The sequence below is a fragment of the Cavia porcellus genome, unplaced genomic scaffold, assembly GCF_034190915.1.
Source record: "Cavia porcellus strain 051 isolate PalLab524CR breed Dunkin Hartley unplaced genomic scaffold, mCavPor4.1 scaffold_6, whole genome shotgun sequence".
In the NCBI taxonomy this organism is placed as follows: Eukaryota; Metazoa; Chordata; class Mammalia; order Rodentia; family Caviidae; genus Cavia; species Cavia porcellus.
This window is the reverse complement of record NW_026947489.1, coordinates 66,202,015-66,227,273: the sequence shown is the minus strand read 5'-3', so window position 1 is coordinate 66,227,273 and position 25,259 is coordinate 66,202,015. Positions and strand designations below refer to the sequence as shown.

General features: G+C 40.2%; 1 protein-coding gene and 1 long non-coding RNA gene across 2 annotated transcripts in view; one reads left to right on the top strand and one right to left on the bottom strand.

Moving 5' to 3' along the window:
* Aatf (apoptosis antagonizing transcription factor) overlaps positions 1-22,128 on the bottom strand; it is a 97,395-nt gene extending 75,267 nt beyond the window's left edge. Inside the window, exons 1-4 of the mRNA XM_063249620.1 lie at positions 21,872-22,128; positions 20,742-20,933; positions 17,250-17,690; positions 16,634-16,771 (exon numbers count right to left, since the gene is read on the bottom strand). Of these exons, the coding sequence (XP_063105690.1) occupies positions 16,634-16,771; positions 17,250-17,690; positions 20,742-20,933; positions 21,872-21,962 (862 nt within the window). The 5' untranslated portion in view covers positions 21,963-22,128. The remainder of the gene's footprint in view (positions 1-16,633; positions 16,772-17,249; positions 17,691-20,741; positions 20,934-21,871) is intronic.
* Positions 22,129-22,276: 148 nt separating this feature from the next.
* LOC111756743 (uncharacterized) lies at positions 22,277-25,259 on the top strand. Its single transcript, XR_002791152.2, has 3 exons — positions 22,277-23,944; positions 24,147-24,216; positions 24,948-25,259. It is a non-coding gene; the product is annotated as an uncharacterized LOC111756743 (long non-coding RNA).

Genomic DNA, 25,259 nt, shown 5'->3' with positions numbered 1-25,259 from the left:
ATTACAAGAATGAGCCACCACTCTCAGCTTATTAACTTTTTAAAAGTATTTGATGTTTTACTGAGTTTCCATTTTGAATATCTATGTTTTTTTTTTTTAATCAGTACTGGGGATCAAACTCACGACCACACACTTGTAAGGCAGGCACGTAGGCCACTGAGCTAAGTCCCCAGCCCTGAATACCTATGTTTTAAAATGAGTACATTTTATTGTTGAGTTTTGAGAGCTCTTTATATATTCTAGGCATAAGTCCTTTATTAGATATGTGACTTGAAAATATTCTTCCCAGTCTGTAGCTTGTCTTTTCATTCTGATAACATATAGACCAAAAGATTTTAATTTGCATTTAGCACAATCATTAACTTCTCCTTTTAAGGACTGTGATTTTGATACAATATCTAAGACCTCTGTCTGACGTAGTCATGAAGACTGTTCTTCAAAATACTTTATAGCTTTATATTTCACATTTAAGTAAGGATAAATTGTTATTTGGGGTTAATTTCTGTATAATGTGTGAGTCATTGAAAGGTTTTTGCCCCAAATGGGACACTAGCGAGTGGAAAGCTTGGAGGTGGAACCAAGGGGCTCTATCTTCCCCACCCCTAGGAATTTACCTGTCGTGCGAAATGAATACTAATGGGCTACCTGTGCATCACTAATGCCCCTCAGGCTCCACCCCAAACCTAAGCTACATGTATGCCCCCACTCCACGTGTCCGACCGAGACAATGCCAGACCCTGGAGGGTCAGGGAATCCCTCCCCACATTAAAGGTCATTTATATTTCATACTTCTTATCTTTCAGCTGCGCCAAAATTCTATCAGCCATAGTTCAGTTTTTGCAAATCAAAGCACAGTACTGTTTTGTTGAAAAAAAAAATCCTTTCTGTACTTAAAGAATTTGCATCTTTATAAAATACCAGTTGCCCATATTAGTGTGAATTAGTTTTAAACTTTAGTGATTAAAGTACCTTTTTCAGGGCCAGGGATTTAGCTCAGTGGCCTAAGTCCCTGCCTGGCAAGCGCAAGGTCTTGAGTTCGATCTTCAGTACCAAAAAAAAAAAGGAATCAACCCAAAAGGAAAAGTCAAACAATGAAAGACATGGCAGCAACTCCTTTTGCAACTTAAATAAAACTACATAATTAAAAGACAGACCACACCAAGTATTGATGATGATATAGAGCAACTAGAACTCTTAACAGTGCTGGTGGAATTGTAAAATGACATAAATTCACTTCAGAAAACAATGAAGTTTCTTTGAAAGTTAGACATATTATTTAATATGGTACCAGTCATTCCATTTTCAATTAGAGAATTCAAAGTTATGTCTCTGTATATGAACATGTATACGAATGTTTGTTTGGCTTCATTTATAATAGGCCACAATTGGAAATAAAACAAACTATGGTATACGTACACAATGGAATACTATTAGCAATAAAAGACAATGTACTTTTGACATGAAAAAATATGGATGAATCTCAAAATAATTATGCTGAATGAAAGGCAAACCAAAAAAGAATGCAGACTGTAAGATCCCATTTAGATACATTTCTAGGGCTGGAGTTGTAGCTCAGTGGTGCAGCACTTGCCTAGCATGCATGAGGTCCTCAGTTCTATCCCAACACCATATGAAAAAATTAAATACATAAACTCGATTAAATTATGGAAAATGCCAAATGACATACAGTGATAGAAAGCAGATTAGTGGTTGCCTATGGAGGAAAGATTCCAAAGAGGCTAAAGAAACTGCCAGAACATACTCACCATCTCAATTGTGATGGGTTCATGCCAATCTCAAATTTTACACCAGCATATGTGCAATTTACTGTGTCACATAACCTCAATAAGCCAGTTTTTTCTTTTAAGCAGACAAATAAATGACTTGGCAAACTTGAGCAAGATGATTCTGCTAGAAGTGAAGATGAATGAAAATCAATCCTACTTGCAGTCCAGAAAAAAGACCCCAGACATTGTGCTTAGCTCTGCAGATGAAGGCAGGGCTAACAATAACTGAGGCAGCTAAAATTCCAGACATTCTTTTATTTAAGCAGAGGGTTAGAGGTTTATCCTGTGATGAGGGTTAAACAGAGGACCTCTGGCCAGGGAGCTACAGATATAGTTAAGGGCAAAGGCATAATATTAAAAACAGGGAATAATGCTAGGGTATGCTCAGTGGTAGAGCTCTTGCCGAGCTAGCACATCAACAACTTGGGTTCAAACACCAGCTCCACAAAAAGAGCAGAGAGTTGGTAGGGGTTGGGAGGTGGAGGAAAATTGAAGGTTAGTGACTGAATGCTGAGACTCAGCCTACTTACAACCTAGAATAATGGCAATCACACGGCAGACAAGGAGCCCTCTAGTGACTAAGGTCACATGATGAGTGAAGAACTGAAGACACTGATATTGAGAGCTCCAATAATTAGCCCGCTAGATACTTCTTTTACAATGGAAACAGCAAAGAACTCCATCCAAATACACAAAGCTTCTAATCAACTTGTTGGTATCCTGTTCTTAAAAATCAACAGAGAAAGCAACAGATCACCAAATACCTGAGGAAAAATGTCTAACCGGTTGTACCTGAGTTAAAAGGAAAAGGAGAAAATACAGTAAAGAAAAGGAGGGGGCTGGGGATTTAGCTCAACGGCATAAGCACCTGCCTTGCAAGCAGGCGGTCGTGAGTTCGATCCCCGGTACCGGAAAAAAGCAAGCAAAAAAAAAAAAAAAAAAAAATTTTAGGAGCAGGAAGGGAATTATAGAGGAAAAAACCTAAATCATTGGGAGAGTCTAATACCAAATAAAAGTCCTTCCAGGAAGGAAGAAAAACATGATGATTTCAAGAAACTAACAAAAGAATAAAGGAAGGAAGGAAAGGAAGAAGGAAGGAAAGAAAGAAAAGAAACTTACAAGATTTATATCGTTATAAAATTTCAGAATTCTATGAACAAAGTCTCTAGTTCCCAAAAGGAAAAACACATTGTGACATCAAGAATCAGAATGGCTTCTTAGATATTAGGAATCTGGAAAGCAATACAGGATTCTATAGAATTCTATACACAGCCAATAAATCATGACAAGAAACTGAAGATATCTCCAATATAATCGAAGTCTAAAGCAGTTACCTCACTCGTGCCCTCATTCACCACCTTAGGAGGGCATGCTTCACTAAGACATGGACGAGACAGAAACTCAAGTGGAGAGCCACAGAAACAGGAAGCTACACTAATCCCCAGCACAACGGCACGGGGAGATTCCAGGAGGAGTCCTGAGAAGGTAAACAGTCAGATCAGAGCGAGGCAGAGGCAGTGGAAAACACTTCAAGAAGAAAAACTGGCAGAATATTTGATGGAACTGAAATTTCTTTCTAATTTATTTTTTTGACAGAGTCTATGTTGCCCAGGATGGTTCCAAACTCCTGGGCTCAAACAACCCTTCCACCTCAGCTTTTTTTCCTACTATCTCAGCTTTTTTTAGAAGCTGGGACTACAAGGTGTACCATCATACTGAAATCTTCAAGGGGATTCAGACAACAGGAATAAAGTTTGGGCTTGAATTACTAAGGAGAAAAACCTAAACAAACAAAAATGTAACAGTTATTAACGCTACAAAACAAAATGATATGCAGAAAGGAAAGAGAATTACAGTACATGTGCTACAGTGGTAAACAGAGTTTACACAAAGATAATAATGTAAACACTGAATACTGATCTAATCAAATAGTAACATAGTCATGAAGGGCCAGATTAATAACAAGCAAAAAAAATATGCATGAGTATAAAGAACAAAAGCTAAATCTTGTGGCTGAGGATATAGCTCAGGGATAAGAGTGCTTCCCTCAAAGCCCTGGGTTTGATTCACAGACAAGAAAAAAAATGCTAAATTTTCATTTCTGTACGGGAGAGTAAATGGAGACCTAAAACTGAAAAACCAAATAGTAACAATGCTTGAGATACAGAGATAAATCCATATACTCAAAAAAAAACAGTACAATAAAATTAATACAATAGTACAATATAATAGCACAATAAAAATACAGTTGTTGCTTCAGCAAAGTAGATTACAGTAAGGAGGTAGGAATAAACAGCAGACTTCTGGGGGTTTTCGTAAGTTTTATACAATTATTTTTAGTCTTTAAACTATATTCATGCATAACTTGGATAAAAACAGAAAGGAAAATGTTTAAAATAAAACAAGGCGGGGCTGGGGATTTAGCTCGGCGGCATAAGCGCCTGCCTTGCAAGCAGGCAGTCGTGAGTTCGATCCCTGGTACCGATAAAAACGAAAAAGACAAAAAAAAAAAATAAATAAATAAAAAAATAAATAATAAAATAAAATAAAATAAAATAAAACAAGGCGGACTGGGGATTTAGCTCAGCGGCATAAGCACCTGCCTTGCAAGCAGGCTGTCGTGAGTTCGATTCCCGGTACCGGAAAAAAGAAAAAAAGGAAAAAAAAAAAAAGAAAACAAGGCATGGTTGTACATGCCTATCATAATTCCAGCACTCTGGGAGGCTGAGACAGGAAGATCCTAAGTGTGAGCCCAGCCTGGGCAATTTAGGAGCTTAGCAAGATCCTGTCTCAAAATAAAAATATCAAAGACTAGGGATACAGCTCAGTAAAAAAGGCCCTGCATTCAATCCCCAGGACTGGGAAAAGCTGCTGGAAACAAGAACAATTTTAAGAGCTATAAAACCAAAAGTTTTAAATGTACATAATATACCTTAATTAATTACATAGAGTAGATACATTCCGAAAATACAAGTCCTCTTAAGAGTTTCAAAATATGATTTTAAAAGAAGAAAAAAAAAAAGAACTAAAGTCAAGTGTAATAGCACAAACCTATAATCTTAACTCCTTGAGAGGCTGAAGACTGAAAATTCAAGGCTAACTTTTAGACTGTATTTCAAAATAAATTGGGCTGGGAGCCAGATATGGTGGCGCATTCCTGTAACTCAAGTACTTTAGGAGGCAGAGGCAAAAAGATTGCAAATTCCAGTGTAATCTGGGCAATTCTTTGAGACTCTGACCCAAAAACTTATAAACAAAAAAACAAAACCGGAGTGAGTGTAGCTCAATGGTAGAGCACTTGTCCATACTAGGCCTGGGGTTCAGTGCCCCGCATAGCATAAGACAACACAGCTAAACAAATATCTAGAAATAAAACTCGAAAATCTTTCAAAACAGAGGCATGAAAAAGTCATAAAGATGAAAAATTTGAGCCAGGCGTGGCAGCTCATGCCTGTAATCCCAGCACTCAGGAGGCTGAGGTGGGACGATCGTTACGAGTTCGAGACCAGCCTGGGCTACAAAGTGAGTTCAAGGCCAGCCTGGACTGCATATCGAGACCCTATCTCAAAAAAGACAAAAAAAAAAGTGCACAACACTAATCCAAATTAAAATTCTGAAAGAGAACAGAAATAACAGGGTGGTGGTACACGCCTGTAATCCCAGCACTTGGGAGGCTGAAGCAGGAGGATCGCAGTGCATTCAAGTCCAGCTTCTCTACACAGACAGATCCTACTTCAATAAAAACAAATGGAGGAAAGGAAATTACCAAAGAAACACAGAGATTTTCCCAAAGCTGAAGGATTCCAGTCTTCATATTAAAAGTAGTCAGCATAATAAATGAGAAATTATACAGGAAACCAAGAATAAAGACAAGATTCCAAACACTTCCAAGACAGCAAAAGTGAGTATGTTACAAAGAAATTGACTAGTAAATACTTCATTACTAAAAACATTTAGATGGTGGAAGACAACAGGACATGTTCTAGGCTGAATAACAATCCCCAGAACAGCACGAAGGTATGCAAGGATCTTGATTATTCTCAATTAGACAAGTGGGCCCAATGTGATCTAACAAAGGGGAAGGCAGGAAACTAGTAACACAGAACAGTTAGACTATACAAATCAGAAAAGGAGACGCTGGAGCCAGGTGTGGTGGTGCGTACCTGTAATCCCAGCACCCTTGAGGCTAACGCAGGTGGATGAGTTCAAGGCCACTCAGGACTATGAGGAACCCTCCTGCCTACCAAAGAAGGGTGGGTGGGTTGGAAGAATGAGATTGCTAGAAGAGAGCCATGACTCAAAGAATGCACACAGCCTCTAAAAACTGGAAAAGGAAAGGAAACAGGTTTCTGCCTACAACCTCTAAGGAGAACAACCCTGCTGAGACCTCAACTTATGGCCTCTCGAACTGTAACACAATAAATTTGTGATGTTAAGAACCAAGATTTTAGGGGCTGGGGATTTAGTTCAGCAGCATAAGCACCTGCCTTGCAAGCAGGTGGTCGTGAGTTCAATCCCCGGTACGGGCGGGCGGGCGGGGGGGGGGGCACTTATAAAAAAAAAAAAGTACCAAGATTTTGATAACTTATAATAAACAATAGGAACCCAATACAGGGCAATATCTTGAAATTCTAAACAATTTTCAACATAGAAATGCATTTATAATCAATTAAAAATATCATTAATAAAGGATGAGGGTAATTTTGAAATTATTAAGGACTTGCGGCTGGGTGTGGAGCACACACCTGTAATCCCAGATATCTTAAAGGTTGAGGCAAAAGTATTACAAACTTGAGCCCAGCCTAGGCAATAGAGTGACTGAATGAGACCCTGCCTAAAAATAAAAATACAAGAGGGCTGATGAAGCTCAGTGTAAAGGCTTTTGGCTCAATCCCCAATATCACCAAAAATAAATACATAAATAAAGCTGCAACAATTCAGGTAATTTACTCTTCATGCATGTTTGGCAGCAAATGGACAGAGTAAGCTGAAACAAAGCCAAGAGAGCCTGACAGCAGTAGCTCCGCCTTAGCAGTGCCAGGAAATGAAGGCCCACGAGCACAACCACGAAGCATGCGCAGAGAACCACCAACGCCAGTGGGAAAAATGTAACCTAGGGGATGGCATGATTTGGGATTCTAGAACAAGATCAACATAGGAAAAACTGAGCTACAAGAAAGGGAGAAGAAATAAAATTACAAAAAAAATTTAAATATAAATTCACAATCCAAACATGATCAAACTAAAACACAATTGTTTTAAACAACTGGTGGAGGGCGATAAAAGATCTATTGGAACTAGGAACTGGGAGTGAAATAACCTAGGGGTATTCTTTGAGTGATCTAGGAGCCATAACTCTGGAACACAGAGGAAAGAACACAGTCTTCCAATCCCTCCCTGCCAAGGTTTATATTTTATTTACATGGTAACAACACTGTAATGCAGTTCATTGGATTTCAACTTAGGGTAACATGGATAAAGCACTGAAGGCCGGTCACAGCACACCTCAAAATTTCCACTACTTCCTCCCTCCTCATTCACAATTTATGACCTTGTTTTCTTCATCAAAGAAAATGAAACACCCAAAAGAGGCTTTTCATAGACTCCTTCCCATCTGTATCTGTTTACATACCATCTTCCTGCCTGTCACTACAGTAAAACTGCCCACAATGTGTAAGGACGCCCCTTTCTGGCACCACACCTATTTCCATTTACCTGCTCAAGGACACTGCTACAGCAGGTGTCTTCCTCTTCCACATCCATCGCCCCTTCGCTGAATTATACCAATACACAAAATGCTGTCATCTCCCCCATCCTAGAAACTGATGTGAACACCTCTTCTTCTGACCCTGAAACCTCCACCATCTAACGTCCCATTCCTCTGTTCCCATTAAAGGAGCATCCTCTAAAAAGTTGTTCACATTGTCTCAAATTCTTTCTTCTCTTTTTCTCTTGAATCCCTTCCAGGCAAGCCAAGATGGTCACAGGTGATCATCACACTGTTAAATTAAACAGTCAATTCTCAATCCCCACCTTAGTTAACTGTCAGCAGTCTTCTTATCTTGTGCACCAGAGAATAAATAAATCAAGTAAGGAGGCTGGGTATGTGGCTCAGTAGTAAAGCACTTGTCTAGCATACACAAGGCCCTGGGATTTAATTTCCAGCAAAGCAAAATGAAGGAAGGGAGGGAGGAAGAGATGCAGGGAGGTAAAGAGACATCTAAAAATTACAAAGTAAGACAGAATGGACTGACTGTAACACAAGGAAGCATTGTCTTCCTGAATGCTTTTGTGATGTTTATCATATTCATGTGTGACTTTTTTTTTTTTGAGACAGTCTCATTATGCAGTTCAGGTCTTGAACTCACTTTGTAGCCCAGGCTGACCTTGAACTTGCAGCAATGGTCCTGCGTCAGCCTCCCAAGTGCAGGGATTACAGGTGTGCACCATCATGCCTGGTCTCATGTGTGATTTTTAAGAAAACAATTTAAGAATAGGTTTTAAGGTTCAATCCTCAATAATGGGGGAGAGGGTGTTTCAAGACAAAAAAAGCACATTAGAGTAGCATCCTATAAAATTAAGTTTCAAAGCCTGAACATAAAGCAAAAATCTCGTTCTGACAAACTTTGAGAACCCTTCATTTGCCCATTAAGTATAACCATGCGCTACCTCTCAGCAAGCTCATCAAAGCCCATTATTTTATTGATTAAACATAGATGACTGTATTTAGGGATCACATACAAAGACTCTATGCTGTACCTTTAAACACTAAATTCATGCAGGAGAGGTACCCAGGAATGAAAATCGAGGCAACGTAAGATTCTATCTGGCATCTCAAATCCAGGGGATTTACTCACTGGATAAAATGATAGCCAAAATTACTGGCACTATATAAACCCTCTCACTTTCTCTCCCTCACTCACATTTCACCAGTCACATATAGTCAAATGTGGATTAATTAAATGTATGCATCAAAAGGCTCCACTGTACCAAGTTACCCAGAACTATACACAGAACACTGGGAGTCCCACTAGGAAACCAAGAGCTACCACAAGTCAGGGTGCTTCCGTACCTAACGCAGTGCCCAGTCCACCACCCGCCCGCCTGCAGGGGATGAACTTCCAGCTCTGCTCGTGCGAGTGCTCTTCCGCTTAACTACATTCTGGCCCCTAAAATGCTTACGATTTCACGACTGAAATTGTTTCTGGTGCTAAAGACCACCCTCAATTCCTAAGAAACACAACTCTGAAAGAGTGAAATGAATTTTCTAACGAGATTGGTTTCAGGAGTTTTAAAGCTGCCCTTTGCTTTCCGGGCGCTGTGATTAAACTAGGGCTCGTGTATTCAGGGCAGGTGGAATCATCGGATAGCATACTCCGGGTTAGGGAGGCAGATCAGTGGTTTGGATTTGCCTACTATGTACCAGGTCCTGGATTTTGACTCCAGCACAAAGGAAAAAAGAAGGGAGAAAGGGAAAAGGAAAGAGAGAACACAAACCTAATGCTCATCTCCTGGTACCGCTGCTTCACTGCTTACTGGAAAACTGCTTGCTCTGTGATCAGCTTATTCTCTACATAATATAAATGCTCAGTGAACGAAGTAAGCAGAAGCTAAACACAGACCAAAAGTCTTTCTACACAGAGCTTATTCCCTAATAAACAGACCACAGAGCTCATATTTTTTTTTTTTTTGTTTCTTTTTTTTTTTTGTCTTTTTCGTTTTTATCGGTACCAGGGATCGAACTCACGACTGCCTGCTTGCAAGGCAGGTGTTTATGCCACTGAGCTAAATCCCCAGCCCTGAGCTCATATTTTCCGAGATCAGATGATATTGGGCGCGTTCAGGGTGGTATGGCCGTAGACCCGAGCTCGTATTTTAATGCTGTCAACAGGTACTATGTAAATAGATATGAAGCAGAAAGTTATAAAACGGTTGCCTTCCTTTCCCACCTATAGTTTAGGAAAAACAAAATCAGTAAAGCCCTGTGGTGGCAAGAGTTTAGGAGAACAAATGCCGCAAAAGAGAATTTAAATTGTTAACAGTTCTTCTAAGGGCTAGTGTGGTAATATATTCCAAAAGCCTAAAAAAGCAAAAAGTACAATTCCTTTGTCCTAGCTATTACATGTTCAGGGAATGCAGATGTGTACAGTCCAGTAGAGTATCCACCAGCTCCATGTGGCTGGGGTTTTCACCCCGATTCTGAAGTCCAGCCAGGACGTTCAGCATACTAAGCACACACTCTACCACTAAGCTACAGAATCAGTTCCTATTTATGGCTACTGAGCACTGAAAATACGGTCAGTCCCAATTGAGAAGCACTCTAAGAATACAACAGACTCAGCCCAGGGATTTAGTTCAGTAGCATAAGCATTTGCCTAGCAAGCGTGAGGTCATGAGTTTGATTCCTGATACCAAAAAAAACCCCACACAACAGACTCCAGATTTCAAAGTCTTAACATGCAAAAATGCAAAAAGAAAATATAAAATTGCTCACCAATACTTGTATACTGAGTACATGTTAAAATTATATTTTTTGATATATTGGGTTAAACAAATATGCTACTGAAATTAACAATATAACCTGCTTTTCCTTACTTTTTAAAAAATGTTTACTACAAAATTTTAAATCATGTATGTCATTTATATTAGGTAGTGCTACTCTTTGACAAATTATACAAGGACGTTTATCATAACCTGTTTTATAAAAATAAAAAACAAGCTGGGTGTGGTGGCCCAGTCCTGTAATTCTAGCACTCAGGAGGCTGAAGCAGGAGGATCACTGTGAGTTCGAGACCAGCCTGGGCTACAAAGTGAGCCCAAGGCCAGCCTGAATCACACAGCAAGACCCTGTTTCGAAAAGACAATAAATAAATAAATATAAAAACAAAAAACAAAACCAGGCTGGGCATGGTAGCACACACCTGCAATCCCAGCACTTGGGAAGTTGAGGCAGAAGGACTGCTGGCAAGTTCAAGAGAAGCCTTGTTACATAGGGAGTTCAAGACCAGCCTGAACAGTGAGGCTCTGTCTCAGAAAAGATGAAAGACAAAAAACAAAACACAAAAAAACTAATCCAGGCTTGGCGGTACATGCTTTTTCATTTTTATCGGTACCGGGGATCGAACTCATGACCGCCTGCTTGTGAGGCAGGTGCTTATGCCGCTGAGCCAAATCCCCAGCCCCCAGCGGTACTTGCTTACAATTCCAGTACTAAGGAAGTTGAGGTGAGTGAATCATCATGAGTTTAAGTCCAACCTGGACTACATAATGAGGGTCTGTCTCAAACCAACCAATAAATAAACCAACGAACAAACACTAGGATAAATCTTAACCATCCATCAATAGGTTGGTTAAGTAAATTACAGTAAACTGGGGTCAGGGATTTAGCTAAGCAGTATGAGTACCTGACTGGCAAGCTTGAGGCTGTGAGTTTGATCCCCAGTACAAAAAAAAAATAAGTAAATAAAAGACACTTGACATTGTCTATCAAGATAAATTACAGTAAATCTATAAATGGAATACTTGTGGCCATGGAAACTTGATAAAGCATAATTACATGATATATAGAAAAAGTTTATAAAGTAGTATATAGTTATATGATTCCATTTTTATTTTTTAAAAATGTATGTATATACATATGTATGTGTAAATACAGAAAAAAAGTCTGGAAAGATATCAGAATGATAACCTCTTGACAGTAGTATTACAGATAATCACTTTCTGCATTTTCTGAATTTTTTAAATAAGTGAATTTTTGTAATTAGAACAATAAAACTTTAAAAACAAAAAGACCACCCTTACCTACATCATCTGATTAGATGAAATCTGTAGTAATGAAGGTCCCTAAGCCGATGCAATGCTGTATCTGGAAAAGGATTAGCACCTTTAATCCAAGCAATACTTGAAGCCATCCCAAATAACTGAGAATCAGGGTTTCACACGTCATTTTGAGAGCTGTGCCATGAACCCATAAAGTCTTTTTTTCTTGGTCTTTTTCCTGTTTATCGGTACTGGGGATTGAACTCACGACTGCCTGCTGGCAAGGCAGACGCTTATGCCGCTGAGCTAAATCCCCAGCCCCTGAACCCATAAAGTCTTAATAAGCATTCACAGATGTGCCACCTCAGGCAACTAAAGAAGAGGGCAGGGTGGGAGTCACTGGCAATACTGGTTAGCTGTAGGACAGGCAACTGAGTGCAGGTTGCAGAGGCAAAGGGACTCACCAAAGTTTCTAGTGTCTGCAATTTTGACCCCTGTGAAAGTACTACTGACTTTACCATAAGAAAAATTTTAAAAACAGAAATATTATCTATTAAGACTTCAAGATTGCAAATAACTTGTTCAAGATTTAAAATTTTGTGTTTTGTGTTTTTTTTTTTTTTTGGCACCAGGGATTGAACTCATGACCTTGCACTTGCCAGGCAGTACTTACACCGCTGAGCTAAATCCCAAGCCCTGTTTTGTTTTTTTTGGAGACATGTTCCTGCCATGTAGTCCAGGCTGGCCTTGAACTTGTAATTCCCTGCCTCAGCCTTTGGAGTACTAGGATTTATAGGCATAAGCCACTATGCCTGCCTATAAAACATTCTTTAAGGTGCCCCTTAGAGTTTAGGTCAAATTAGCAATAAAAAATTTAGTCTATTCAAGTCAAAATAACTGGGAGTCTTGGGGAAGGGCCATGGAAAGTGAATATATTTCAAAGCAGGAAAAAAATACACGCTATTAATAGTAGAATTTATTTTTAAATTCTCAGGCAAATACAATTTTTCACTTTCTTTACCTTTATGTTACATCTATGCTATGTTCTTGGATGTTTTGCTTATGGGAAATATCAAAATGTCAACTATTGTTTCTATTAAAGGTTTTTTAATGATACTGTATTTTAGATGTATAATGAAACATGGTACTCACTGCGGTCTGTAATACATCCCATTAAATACATTAATAGCATGCGTTTTACTAAAAGGTCAACTTATTATGGCTAAGGTTTAGCTTACCTTTAGTCATGTCATTTAAAGCTAGAGAACAAATTCCATAAATAAATAAATAAATATCAGAATACTTATTATAGAAATGCTCTCAATTTTTTCATTCATCTGTCAGTCAACTTATTAAAAAATTAGTTAATGTTTTTATTTTATTTATTTTTTGGTCCTGGGGATCAAACACTCGACCTTGCACTTGCCAGACAGGCGCTTAGTTAATGTTTTTATATGAAACAATTACATCAAGATTTAAAAAAAAAAAACTTGATATACATGTTAAAAGATTTATTGATAAAAATGAGATATTAGCTTTTATCTGCTTCAAAGTAATTCAGAGGGGAGGAGAAATAAAAGAAATAAAATTGGCAGGGACGGGGCTGGCGGCATACCTCAATGACAGTGTTTGCCTAGCATGTATAAATCCCTAATACTGCAAAAGAAAAAAAAAAAAAGTGGCTGGGTGTCAATTGTTAAGATAGTGATGGTATATGGGGGTCTGTTTTCTTTACCTTCATATAGTTCATATATGGTCCATAATGAAAATTTTAAATAATTTATGCTTATATTTCCTTAAGTAACTCACCTTGTTCCTTAAGTACCATCACCACCATCATAAGGTGGCCTCCTAATAATAAAGCTGTTAAAAGAAGGAAAAGGGAAAGCTGACCTCTCTTCTAAGTAGCTTTGTGCTCAGAATATCCCTTAATTTTGTTAAGGTCACTTCATGACTTACCACATATGAACCCACTAAAATATAAAAAATTACTGTTGAAATCATTTCATGGTTCAAGAGATCTAATTACCAACATATACCAGGCAAGGTGACTGGGTTGGACTAAATTCATGTGTTGGGGAGGAAAAGAAAAGAAAAGAGGTAATTTGCTGTTTTTGAAAAGTAAAATTTAAGGTGCTGAAATTATAAAACTTGATGTTTGGCTAGGAATTTAGGTCAGTGGTGTAAGTGCCTGCCTGGCAAGCATGAGGTCGTGAGTTTGATCCCCAGTACCAAAAAAAAAAAAAAAAAAACAAATCAAAAAAACCCACTTGGTGTTCAGGAGTTTATAGCACTAGACTTCGAGGCAATAATTAGAGCCATAAGTGTAAAGGACAGTGCAAAGAAAGAAAACAGAACAAAAATACAACCAAAGGATAGGATCCTGAATACAATGACACTTACACTAAGAGGGTAAAGCAGCCTGAGAAGAGATCAGAAAGGTAGGAAAGTCCAAAAAGCATACACAGGACACCAAAGCCAAAGGAAAGTATTTCAAAACAAGGATAAATCATTCAAGTAGGAAAGAACTCAGTTTGGCCAGAAAGAAAACTCTCACCAGCTTTCTACTGTTACGAAAGACTAAAGCTAAACTAAAAATATTAAAATGGACTGCAACACTGCCCATTTCCCAAAGTAGCTAATGTAGATTATAAAGATAACTCTAGTGCTTACCATTTATGGTGTGATATGTGCCAGACACTGTGCTAATGCTTTATATTGATTATGTCCTTTAATCCTAAAAACCATATTATCCCCACTTTATTGCAAAGTAACTTACAAAGGGTCACATAGCTAATCCACTGCTGAGATGAAATCTAAACCCAGGCAGTTTGACTTTACCCAGAAGACTAAGCAAACTGAAAATAGATTTAATTAAAGACAATACATTCCAATGTTTGTTGTAGGGTAGGTATAAACTCAGGCTATGTTCCACAACAGCTATACAGCACAGTATAAACTGATCACACAGAATAATGTAGCCAAGGTGGGGCTGGAGATTTAGAAAAAAAAAAAAAAAAAAGAATAATGTAGCCAAGAAATTATTCTTAAACTTTGCTTACCAAAAAAGGGAAGTATACAATACATAAATGTCATATCGGCATAAGAAGGCTGAAACAAAGGTTAGTTACCCTTCAGATGGTTATTAGAAAGCTCCCCTATCCTCTCAGTGTATGTTACACTAATGGAACATTTCTTTTGTTCTTCTCCCTCCTTCACATCCCCTCTGTGGAATTAATAGACACCTGTCAGATTAAATGAAGTTCACCAAATGAGACAGGGGCAATGGATAAGCCCAAAAAAAGAAAGATTAAAAAGATCAGAGCTACTGTAAAACAGAAGTTAAAACAACAATAAAATGGCTAAAGAAACTAAATGATATTCAAGAATAAGAATGCATCCATTATGTTTGATGCTAACCCTAAAAATGTCTATACTTTGAAAGAGGAATTTAAAAAAGGAAAAGACTCAAGAAAAGAAACAAAACAGAAAATAAAACATTTAAGATAACCTATTGAACTTTAGGTCTCCTTCAAAGGCACTCCAAAAATTAGGTCACCAGGGCATTAAAAATAGCAGAGAAGTGTTCCCCCAAAAAAAGTGAAACCATCAATCTCTCATCCATTTAACGGACGAAGGAAGGAAAGTTAAAGGAGAGGATATAATAGATTCAGGCTGGTTCCTGAAAGAACCACCCAGTCTCTTCCACATAGGAGGACAGACTTCAAGTGTAGGAAGCCATTCCTAATTAAACCAAATGTTGTCCTACATAAGAAACATTCACAGAATCCGCTATCCTGGAAACCCTATCTCAGAGGTTTACGGTGCCAACACAGATGGCCTCCTCAACTCTTAACTCCATACTGTAAGTCTTTAATTTTTTTTAAGATGGGGTCTTGCTGCTTCCTAGGTGGCCTCAAAACCCTGGGCTGAAGTGATCCTCCTGCTTCAGCCTCTTGGGTAGCTGGGACTATAGGCACATGCTAGCCCACTGGGCTTTAGTTGTTTGTTTGTGGTAATGGAGATTGAAGGAAGGAGTACTAAACTACATCCCTACTCCTTTTTATTTTTTTATTTCATACCAGGTCTCATTAAATTGTTCAGACTGGCCTCAAGTTTTGACCCTTCTGCCTCAGACTCCCTAGTAGCTGGGATTAGAGGTATGTGCCATCATGCCTTTTCCAGCTTTAAATTTTAAAGGGCAAATGAAAGGCTAGGGTAGTAGTACAGTGGTAAACGAGCCCTGGGTTCAACCTCTAGCATGACAACCACCAAACAACAATAAAAGAGTGAATGGAAACACTAACTCCCAGGGTGAAAATAAACAAGTGATTCAAACCATGGCACATTCACCCCAGATGCCCCGGTGCCCTAGTCCTGCAGTGCCACTGGGCCCAGGAGGCTGTGTGGTGCCAAAGGAAGAATCCTAGATCATAAGGCAGAAAAGGTAGAGTTTTACCTCTGCTGCTCACAAACCACCTCTGTAACTCTGGGCAAGTCATTTTCTTGGGCCTCAGTTCTCTCATCTGTAAAATGAGGGAATTGGGAACCAAATAATCTCTAAATCATTTTTCTCTCTAGAATTTTTTGACTTTATAGCTTAGTAATTGTCTTCTAAAACTTATTCCCCTTGTAGTCATCATCTCTTCTCTTGGTCACACAAACAAGGACATACATAAAATCATCTCAGCACGTTGTTCTAAAAACCTTCCACAGGACAGCATTTTTTTAGTGCATGATGCAACTTAAATGAATGGAGTTTAATCACTCATCTTTTTCATTTTGCCCTACACCAGTGAGCTATCACACAATGTTCCCTAAGCTTATGTCTCACAGAAGTTACTTAGAAAGTCACAGGCCAAGCAATAAGAAAAGGACAAAAGAAGAGTAGACATGGCTCCAACATCCAATCCATTTCAAAGTTATCCTCATTTAATAAAAAGATTACATTGCTGTATTTAAAAGTCAAAAAAAAACCCACATTGCAATATCACTAAAATCAAAACTTCTTTCTTTTGTATCAACCCCAATATATACCAATGTACCTCAGTGCTTCTAAGTATCCCAAAATAGTATAATATTCTTACTGTTTTTCAGGGCACTGGCAAATTCTGGGCCACCTTTGTCCTTGAAAACAGGGAAAACATCTGGCTGAGGCAGCTGATTGGTGGTCAACAGAGCTTTTTGTAGTTTGATCCTTCCTTCTAAGAGCTGGTCCCACAGTGCTAAGAAAGAAGAAAACAAAATCTGACCCATGAGTTAGAATTAAATATTCCTGGGATGTAGATAGGGGAGGGACAGGAAACCAACTTGGTCTCTAGGCAGCATAGCTTTATCAGTTTCAGGCCATGGAGACACTGTCTATTCTGGGAAATACATTCGGTATCTTGGAAATAAATATTTGTTAGAAGAGAGTGAATGCTAAAGCCCGAGGAAAAGAGAGAAAACACTTCCCCCTTCCACTTTCCACAGCTGCTAGAAGTACTAGAGCAGAACCAGCTAAGCAGCTCACTACAGAAACGGCTGGCTAAGCACAGAGGAATGGGTTTGAGACCTCTGAGTAAGTGAGGCGCGTCACAAACTAATTGGAAGAACATCCAAGAGACAGGACAGCCAAGAACAAACAAACAAACAATCCCACAAACAAGCAGACCAAATGCAGAGACTCTGAAATACAAGTGACCAGCAAAACCATGTACCAACCTATCTGGTTCTTCACAGCTCTTCCCTTCTCCACTTCCTCTGAAACCTTGGCACCGGAGAAGGTCAGCACCACACCGTCGTCTTCACTCTGCCTGTCTCGGGCCGCAGCCCCGTCTCCCTCACTCTCCTCATCCGAGTCTTCCTCACCGTCCCCATCCCCTTCTTCCATGCCACTCTCCTCCTCTTCCTCTTCTTCCTCCTCACTGCTCCCAAGGTCATCCATCCCCTCGGTAAATTTTTCAAAGTCACTGATGCTCTGGAAACTAAAGCCCGGTGCTTTTGCTGAGTGGCTTCTGCCCTTCTTCCAGGCTGGGCTGCTCTCTTCACTATCATCAGCATCCTGCTCCTCGGCAGCACTCAGGTCACCTGCATCGGATTCCTCTAGGCTCAGTGCCTCTGAAACTCCATCTCCAGATCCCTCTTTGTCAGATATTTCCTGGTCTGAAGCCGAAGGGAAGGAAGAAAAAACAGGCGTTACCTGGGTAAAAGTACAAGACTACAACTATCATTTCAATTACATAATTAAATAAAAAATTATTATTTAACTCAACTGAATAGATATTCATTACCCATCTACTATTTCTAAAACGCTATGAGAGAAGCAAAAATGAACAAAACAATATAGAGAAGAATCAAAAATGCTTTGCTAGAGTCTTAGAAGCCCACCATTCTGGGAGGCTGAGGCAGGACAACTGCAAGTTTGAGCCCAGCCTGGGCAACTTAGTGAGATCTCATCTGAAAAAATAAAAAATTCAAGGGCTAGGGCTGCAACTCAGTGCAAAGACCCTAGGTTCAAACCTTACTACTACAAATAAATAAATAAAACTTTTTTCAACACAGTGGCAGACCGCTAATCCCAGACACTTAGGAGGCTAAAACAAGACGACTGTAGATTTCAGCATATCCGGGCAACTTAGGAGACACTGTCTCAAAAATTAAAAATAAACAAACAAGTAAATAAAAGGTTTAGAATATAGCTCAATGGTACAGAGTTTACTTATCACACATGCCGCCCTTGGTTCAATTCCCAGCACCACGTTAGGGTGATAAATTGATAATAAAATAAAAAATGCTTTGCTAAATTTCAGTAACCTAGAGGAAAGCCATATTTTAACTGTGGGGCAAATGAATTTGAGATTATAAACTATGTATTACACACATGTACTAATAAATTAAAATTTTAAAAAAGAGAAATATTGTAAGAAGCTGGACACAGTGATATATCCTGTTATCCCAGCTGGGTGAGAGACTGAAGCAGGAGGATTACAAGTTCACTGTCAGCCTGAACAATTCAGTGAGACTGTCACAGCAATAAATAGTAAGATTTCAAAGTAGGTAATGATAAACTGTATTTTGAATACCGCTTACCATTAACTACCCCAAATGTACAATCTCTATCATATCAGTGTATTCCAGCTTTTTATTAAGTATCTATTATAAGGGAGACATCAAGACTAAGAAAACAACAAAAAAAAATTCTATGCTTGTGGAAAACAGTTCATGGTCTGATAGGAGCAGAAGAGACATACACCAGTAATTATTTCACAACATCATCAGTGCACAGTGTATAGAGAAGTAACCACTTAAGTCTCCTGGAAAGGTGAGGGAAGTTTCACTTCAAGGGGACATTATGATTTTACTTACAAAGTATAAGGAACAAGTCATCAGACAGAGCAGAGGGGAGGAAAAGCCTAAACAGCGCTGACACACAGAATGCACAGGAACTGGGAGGAGATGAGCCTACAGAGCGCCAGGTAATCAGGCAAGGCCCTGTCTTCCTAAACTTGATCCTATCACAGACAACGCTACCAAAGGCTCCTGGTTTTACTTATGCTTGTGGCATTACCTGACACTGAAGAAGTATTTTACTGTTTATCCAGTACCTTCCAAGGTAAAGCATAATATCTCCATTTTAATAAGCATAATTATTAGATACAAGGATGAGTTAACAACTTTCTTCAATAAAAGAGATTTTACAAAAACACAATGCATTTTCAGTACTTTTTAAAAGAAATATACATTTAAAAAGACAGCCAAGGTTGTTAACAATATAAATAGGAAAACTGCAAAAAATCACAAACAATCCTTTAAATTCTTTAAATATATGCAATGCCATTTCTCAAACCAAGAAACATTCATAGAGGACAGGGGAGAAGGGGATGTAAAAACAATTAAGAAGTCTTATATACATGTGTAATTCTCTTTGATAAATGCAATCATTATACACTACAAATATACACTAATAAATTTTTTTTTAAAAACTCATACAGCACAGTAGTTCTTGGAGTCAGACTGCCTTCACTTGAATCCTAGCTCTTCCACTTCATAGTTTTATGACCCTGAGCAAGTTATCTACCAATTAACCCCCCCCCCACTTTCCTTATCTGCAAAATGGGGGCAAATAATACCAACTTGTTGGGCTACTGGATTAAATGAAATGATACAGATCATGGTAAAAGTGATATTTTTTGAAAACTTACTGTGTCCCAGACTTTCAGAACTTGAAGAACTAACCACAGTAACTGACATGTGTTGAGAGTTCAATAAGTATTATCATACTCATCTCATGACTGGTCCTTTTATCAAGCTCTAGACAAAGAATATGAAAGGAGTTTATCGGAAGCTCCCAGAACTGCATCAAGGACTAAGTCACAGATGCTATGACCTGAATGACTGTTTCTTTTATATTACCTAAGGATTCTCAACATGGCACTCCTCCCCTCCTCAGGGAAAACCAATGGCACCCTAATCACCATGTCCAACTCCTTCAACTTTGAGAAAAGATACAATTCTCTTTGTTGCTGTTTTTCAGAGGGTCTCACAGCAGGGGATATAGCTCAGTGGCACTGTGCCTACCTGGCAAGCGCAAGGTCCTGAGTTTGAGTCCCAGTACAAAAAAAAACCCCAAAACCAAAACAAAAAAAAAGGATCTTGCTATGTTGCAGCAGGATAGCCTTAAACTCATTATCTTTCTGCCTCCGCATCCCAAGAACTGGCATCTTACGCATGCACCACCACATCCAGCTGAGAAAACAGAGTTCTTTAGAACTGTAAATTCACATCCTCCTGTCTTGCAGTAGTGAGGGAAGCATTATGTTATTTTTTACAATGGCAAAAGGTTAGTTTCACAAATAACTGTTACCATACAGCCAACATGAACACCTGAAAAACAAAAGGAAATGAATCCAAATCCAAGAGGATGATGCTACTTAGACACGATTTTTTTAAACACACAACTCTGTCTTTTCTTTCACTCCATTGTAAGGAGAATTCTCAGTCTGATTACATACAGCCCAGCAATTTGATCCTCTGGATTTGAGGTTTCTTATGAAATGAAATGATGTAACCTCTGTGGTCTTTCCTAATACCAAATCAATGGTCCCTCCCAAGTTAATAGGTAGACAACACAAATTTGCAGAGAACATTCATATAAAAAGGATATTAACGCTAAAAACTTATGGAAAAAAAGTTCATGCAAATACATCTACTCACCAGATACACCTGGCACAGTCTGCTCCCAGCAGTCTTCCTTCCACGCTTTCCTAGAGGTGGCCTTGCCAGAATATCTTTTGTCTGTGTCCAAAACGAAGGCAGATGCCCGTTTTCTAATGCTACCCACTGCCAAGAAATCGCCTTCTCCATCTTCCCCTTCATCAAACCTGTCAATCACTCTGGCAGCTGTAGCTGTGGAGAAGGAAGAAAAGTAATCACAATCTCAAGTTTCAAGAAACTTTAACAGGAATCCTTAAACTCTTCATCTCATACCTAATGTCCTCTGCAAAATCCTCACCAATTTTCAAAAGGAGGAAACGCATTTCCTCTCCAGGTAGATCACTGTCTTCCTGCTGTTACTAAACAGAGAGCTGACTTCCTGCGTGCAGTAGTAGATATATTCCTATGCTTTGATCCTACAAAATGAATCTAATTCCTCTTCCATGTGACAATCGCTCCAATATCTTAAATCAGGCATCAAGTTCTATCTTCACTCTGTCCCAGCCCTCAGAGAGTTTTCTTCCTTATCCTGGCTAAACAGCCCCAGTTCCTTCAACTGATATTCCTAAACCGCCGTTCAGCACGCACATTATTACCCACTTCTATACACTCCTTGGACTCAAGCCTAAAGTAGGATTACTCTCAGCTAGATTCTGAAAATCAGTTTACAGAGCAGTGGCTTGTTGTCAGCCCCTGAGCAAGTGTCTTGGGACCTAAAAGGTTTAAACAGTGCTTTTCCCTTTATTCTCCAAGCAAGTTTTAGATGAAACCAGTTTAGAAAAAAATGACATTTGCTTTGCCCTCTTTCTAAGGTAATACAAGAAGAGCAGCCTGAGAGGTAACTTCCAACCTGCTGCTACTCTCCAGCAGCCCTTGACCAACTTAACTAGCTCCAGGCCTGAGTGCTAGATTAGCGCCCCATCACCACCACCAGAGTTTCAAGTGTTGAGTCTGTCAGAAGACGGCGAAGCCCTGCCCTGAGCATCGGGAAACCCTGGAGGAAAGCAGTTTTCTCTGCCCTAGTTGGGCGAGATGGTGAGGCACCGCTGCCGCCCCTTCCACGCCGCCCCCCAGGCCCTACAAAGCCGGGCCCAGGGCTCCGCACGTGGTCTGCCCCGGTCAGGCCTCACCTTCCTCTGTGTCGGCTTCAGGATCTTCCTCGCGCGGTCGCGGATTCAACAACTGTTCCAGCTGCAGAGCCAGAGGCTGCGGTCCCGCCATCTTCCCCAGGTCCCGATCTGAGCTGTGCAAGTGAATAAGCGGGCCCCGTTTTCCGACCCAGACGCTCTCCCCGGCCGGCGGTCCTAGCCCGAAGCTGCACCGCAGCACAGCCAGGGGCCGCGCAGAAAAGCGCACTCAGCTCCCTACTGGCAACTTCCGGGAGGCTCGCGCGCACGCGCGCGGAGGGAACAGGGCCTGTGCGTCACTACGCGCGTTGCTAGGATAAGGCGGAAGCGCGCGGAAGGGTAAAGGGATTGTGGCAGTACGAACACGCGTGCGCGTGCGTAGAGGTGGTGCATTAGAAGACGCGGGAGCGCGCAAGAGCACGTGACCGCTGCTGGCTCTAAGCGTTGATTGCGTTGCGCCCAGCCTGTGTACTCCCGCACAAAATATCCTTCAAGCATTGTGAGAGGTTCAGTTAGCAATAAAGCATAGCGTAGCAAGGGCCTAAGGTGGCTGATTTGGAAAGGAGGAAGGAGTAAAGAGTAAGCGTTTGGAATCTCTGTTTTGAACTCGAGCATGCGAAGACTGGGACCCAATACAGATTTGGCCTTTCACAATTTAGAGGAGGAGTTTGGTGCGAAGGGATCATGCCTCTGGCCCCGAGGCAACCAGAATTAAGGAATCCTACGTTAGTGATGTGCATATGTAAGCTTGCAGGGAACTGCTGTTGTCTTCATTAATAGGAACAATTAGAAATGGCTATGTTAAGATAGCAAGAGGCAGTATGGTAACCATAGTTGATCACCTTGTATTTTGTTTTTACATTATGTATTATGTCCATCCTTTTGATTTGATTGACTGTTCTGTTATGTCACATTTGGTTTTACTCTCTTCAAAAAAAAAAGTAGTAAGAACTGTGGAAGTAATAAAACCCAAAATGTGTAATTGTCATTGTACAAAAGAAAGGAAAAGAAAGTGCTCTAAAGGATATAACTGCATATATATTTAAGTGTATAAGATAGATAACCATATTATTGAGTTTTGTTGGATCATTGAACAGAACTGTTTGCAGTCTCAGTGTTTGAATGTCCACTTTATATGCTTTAATTTTGTAACTTGAGCAACTATTTCTAAGATAACAATATGTAATCTATTAACTAGTGATTTCCTACTGTTTATTTTTTCTGAAATTCTGTATAACTTGTACCCTTTTTCTGTTTTTTTTTTTGTTTTTTTTTTTTTTGCCCTTAAATAAAAAAAAAAAAATCGCTATGGCTGTAGCTGCTCCAAAAAGGTGGTGGAGCAAGGTTACTGCACACTCCTCTGTGTAATCTTCCATGCTAAGAGCTGAGGGCGAACTCAGATACCTGAAATTGGTGTACAAAGGCAGAAAAGCTCAGGTCTCCCGTTAAAAGGGTAGCATATAAAGACTTAATAGAAATTTAATTTAATCCAGGCACAGGGAAAAATGCAATCCCTTTGCATTTTCATTCCTTCGTTGAGCATTCCCTGACTGCCCACTGTGTGGCAGGCACTGCTAGATGAGATACAAGATCAGTAAGTTAGATTCTTTCCCCACAGTAATCAGCTTAGGGGGCAAGCAAGCAGGTAAATATAAACTGCATTAAGGAATGACAAGTCTGAAGGCAAAGTGGTCTATCCTTCCAGTATCCTTTATCGAGGTCACCTATAGAGACCTGGAACCTGCTAAACAAAAACTTTCTCCAAAAGATCCAGAAAAAGATTGGTGGCCCACTGTGACAGTGTCCCTTTCTGAGTACAGTCCAGGTCACTTGGATTCCTGAGCTGAACTCTTAATTACCTAGTGTCTCCGGTGAAACCCAAAGGAAAAGAAGATCTCTGACTTTCAGTGCCCATATATCCTCAGAATCAACTAATGAAAGGTCACTACTTTAGTATGGCCTATCCCATGCCACTGTACTAAATGGCTCTCACAAGAAGACATCCATGGTTTCAGAGTGAAAGAAGAACCTTGGGGTTAGTCTCCTCAGTCATGGATGGAAAAGAATGTCTGCCAGGTAGGGAACTTAGGCAAAGAAAACCTAATTCCTAATTTTACCATCCATAACATGGACTATGAGAACAGGGTTTTGTTTTTGTTTTTAAATGTATCTCTTAGACTTCCAGTCTTTGTGCCTGCATCTGGACTCCTCAGTTCTCTACAAGGTACCATTGTCTTGGACGTCAAAGACCAAACCTATTTTTCTGTCTCACATTTAGGAAATTAACTCCTCTAGTCCTTTTCCATTGCTATTTTGGACAAGAAAGTGTTTGGAAATCGGTCTTCAAGGTAAGGAGAAAAAGGGTCTAGGTAGGGCTGGGATCTTGTGTACATTGTCATGCTAACTGGACACTGCTGGACCATTTGGGGCCACACTGGGCAAACACTCAGCAGAAAATGCCATAGACCTGTTTACCTCCTATCCCTTCTCTGCCTTGGACTCTAGTGATTTGGGAAAACTTTTCAGAAAGGAATTAAAAACCCTCTAAGGTCATGAACATCCCAGGGTCCCCAAAATGCTTCCTGTGCTTTGTTACTCCATACTGAGAGTCAGAAGATGATTTCTGGAGAGGAGGAAAGGAGAAGGAATTCTAGAACTGAAGATCTGAGAAGTTGAGGCATACAGCAGGGGAGATGAAATCTCTCAACTGTGGTCCCCCCCCCCCTTAACTGTATTCTAGATTCTCCAGGGAGGAGCTGCCTGCTTGGGAAGGGGTGGGATTGGAAATGGTGAGTGGACTATGGGAGGGATAGTTCAAAGACTATACTTCCCTAGAAGAACTTTCAGCTACCAAATGGTTTAAAAATCAGAGCAGATGAGATGAGCAGAGCAGTGAGGATAAGGCGAGTGGTCTTTCTAAAGAACACTCGTCAGTCTTCTGGAGAGAAGGCCGGAGGGGCTTCCTGTTCACAGTTCCCCTGTCTGTTAAAAACTACAAAGTGGCAGAAGTAGGCCTAGCAGAGGTGACATTAGACACCCCCTCCCACACCCATTGTCTGAAACAATTTGTCTGTTCTAGGCATTTGACCAGAAGTTTCAAGAGTTGAGGGGTCCAATCTGGCGCTCTTCTAAGGTACATCAAACCCCAAGTCGCAGCCCCTGGCAATGGCTCTCCAGGCTCTCCACACATTCCTTCCAGCCTTATCTTGCATCAAAACAGCACCCCAGCCTCACCGCGCTGGGAGCGCTGGCTGAGGGCTCCCTCGCCCTCTCAAGCGGCTGCTCCCGCTGCTGGAACCCCGGGACTGCTGGCCGCAGGCGCAGAGGTGACGGCTGTAAGATGGCCTCGGGGAGAAGCTACGCTGCCCCGCCGGGCCGAGAGGAGGCGACG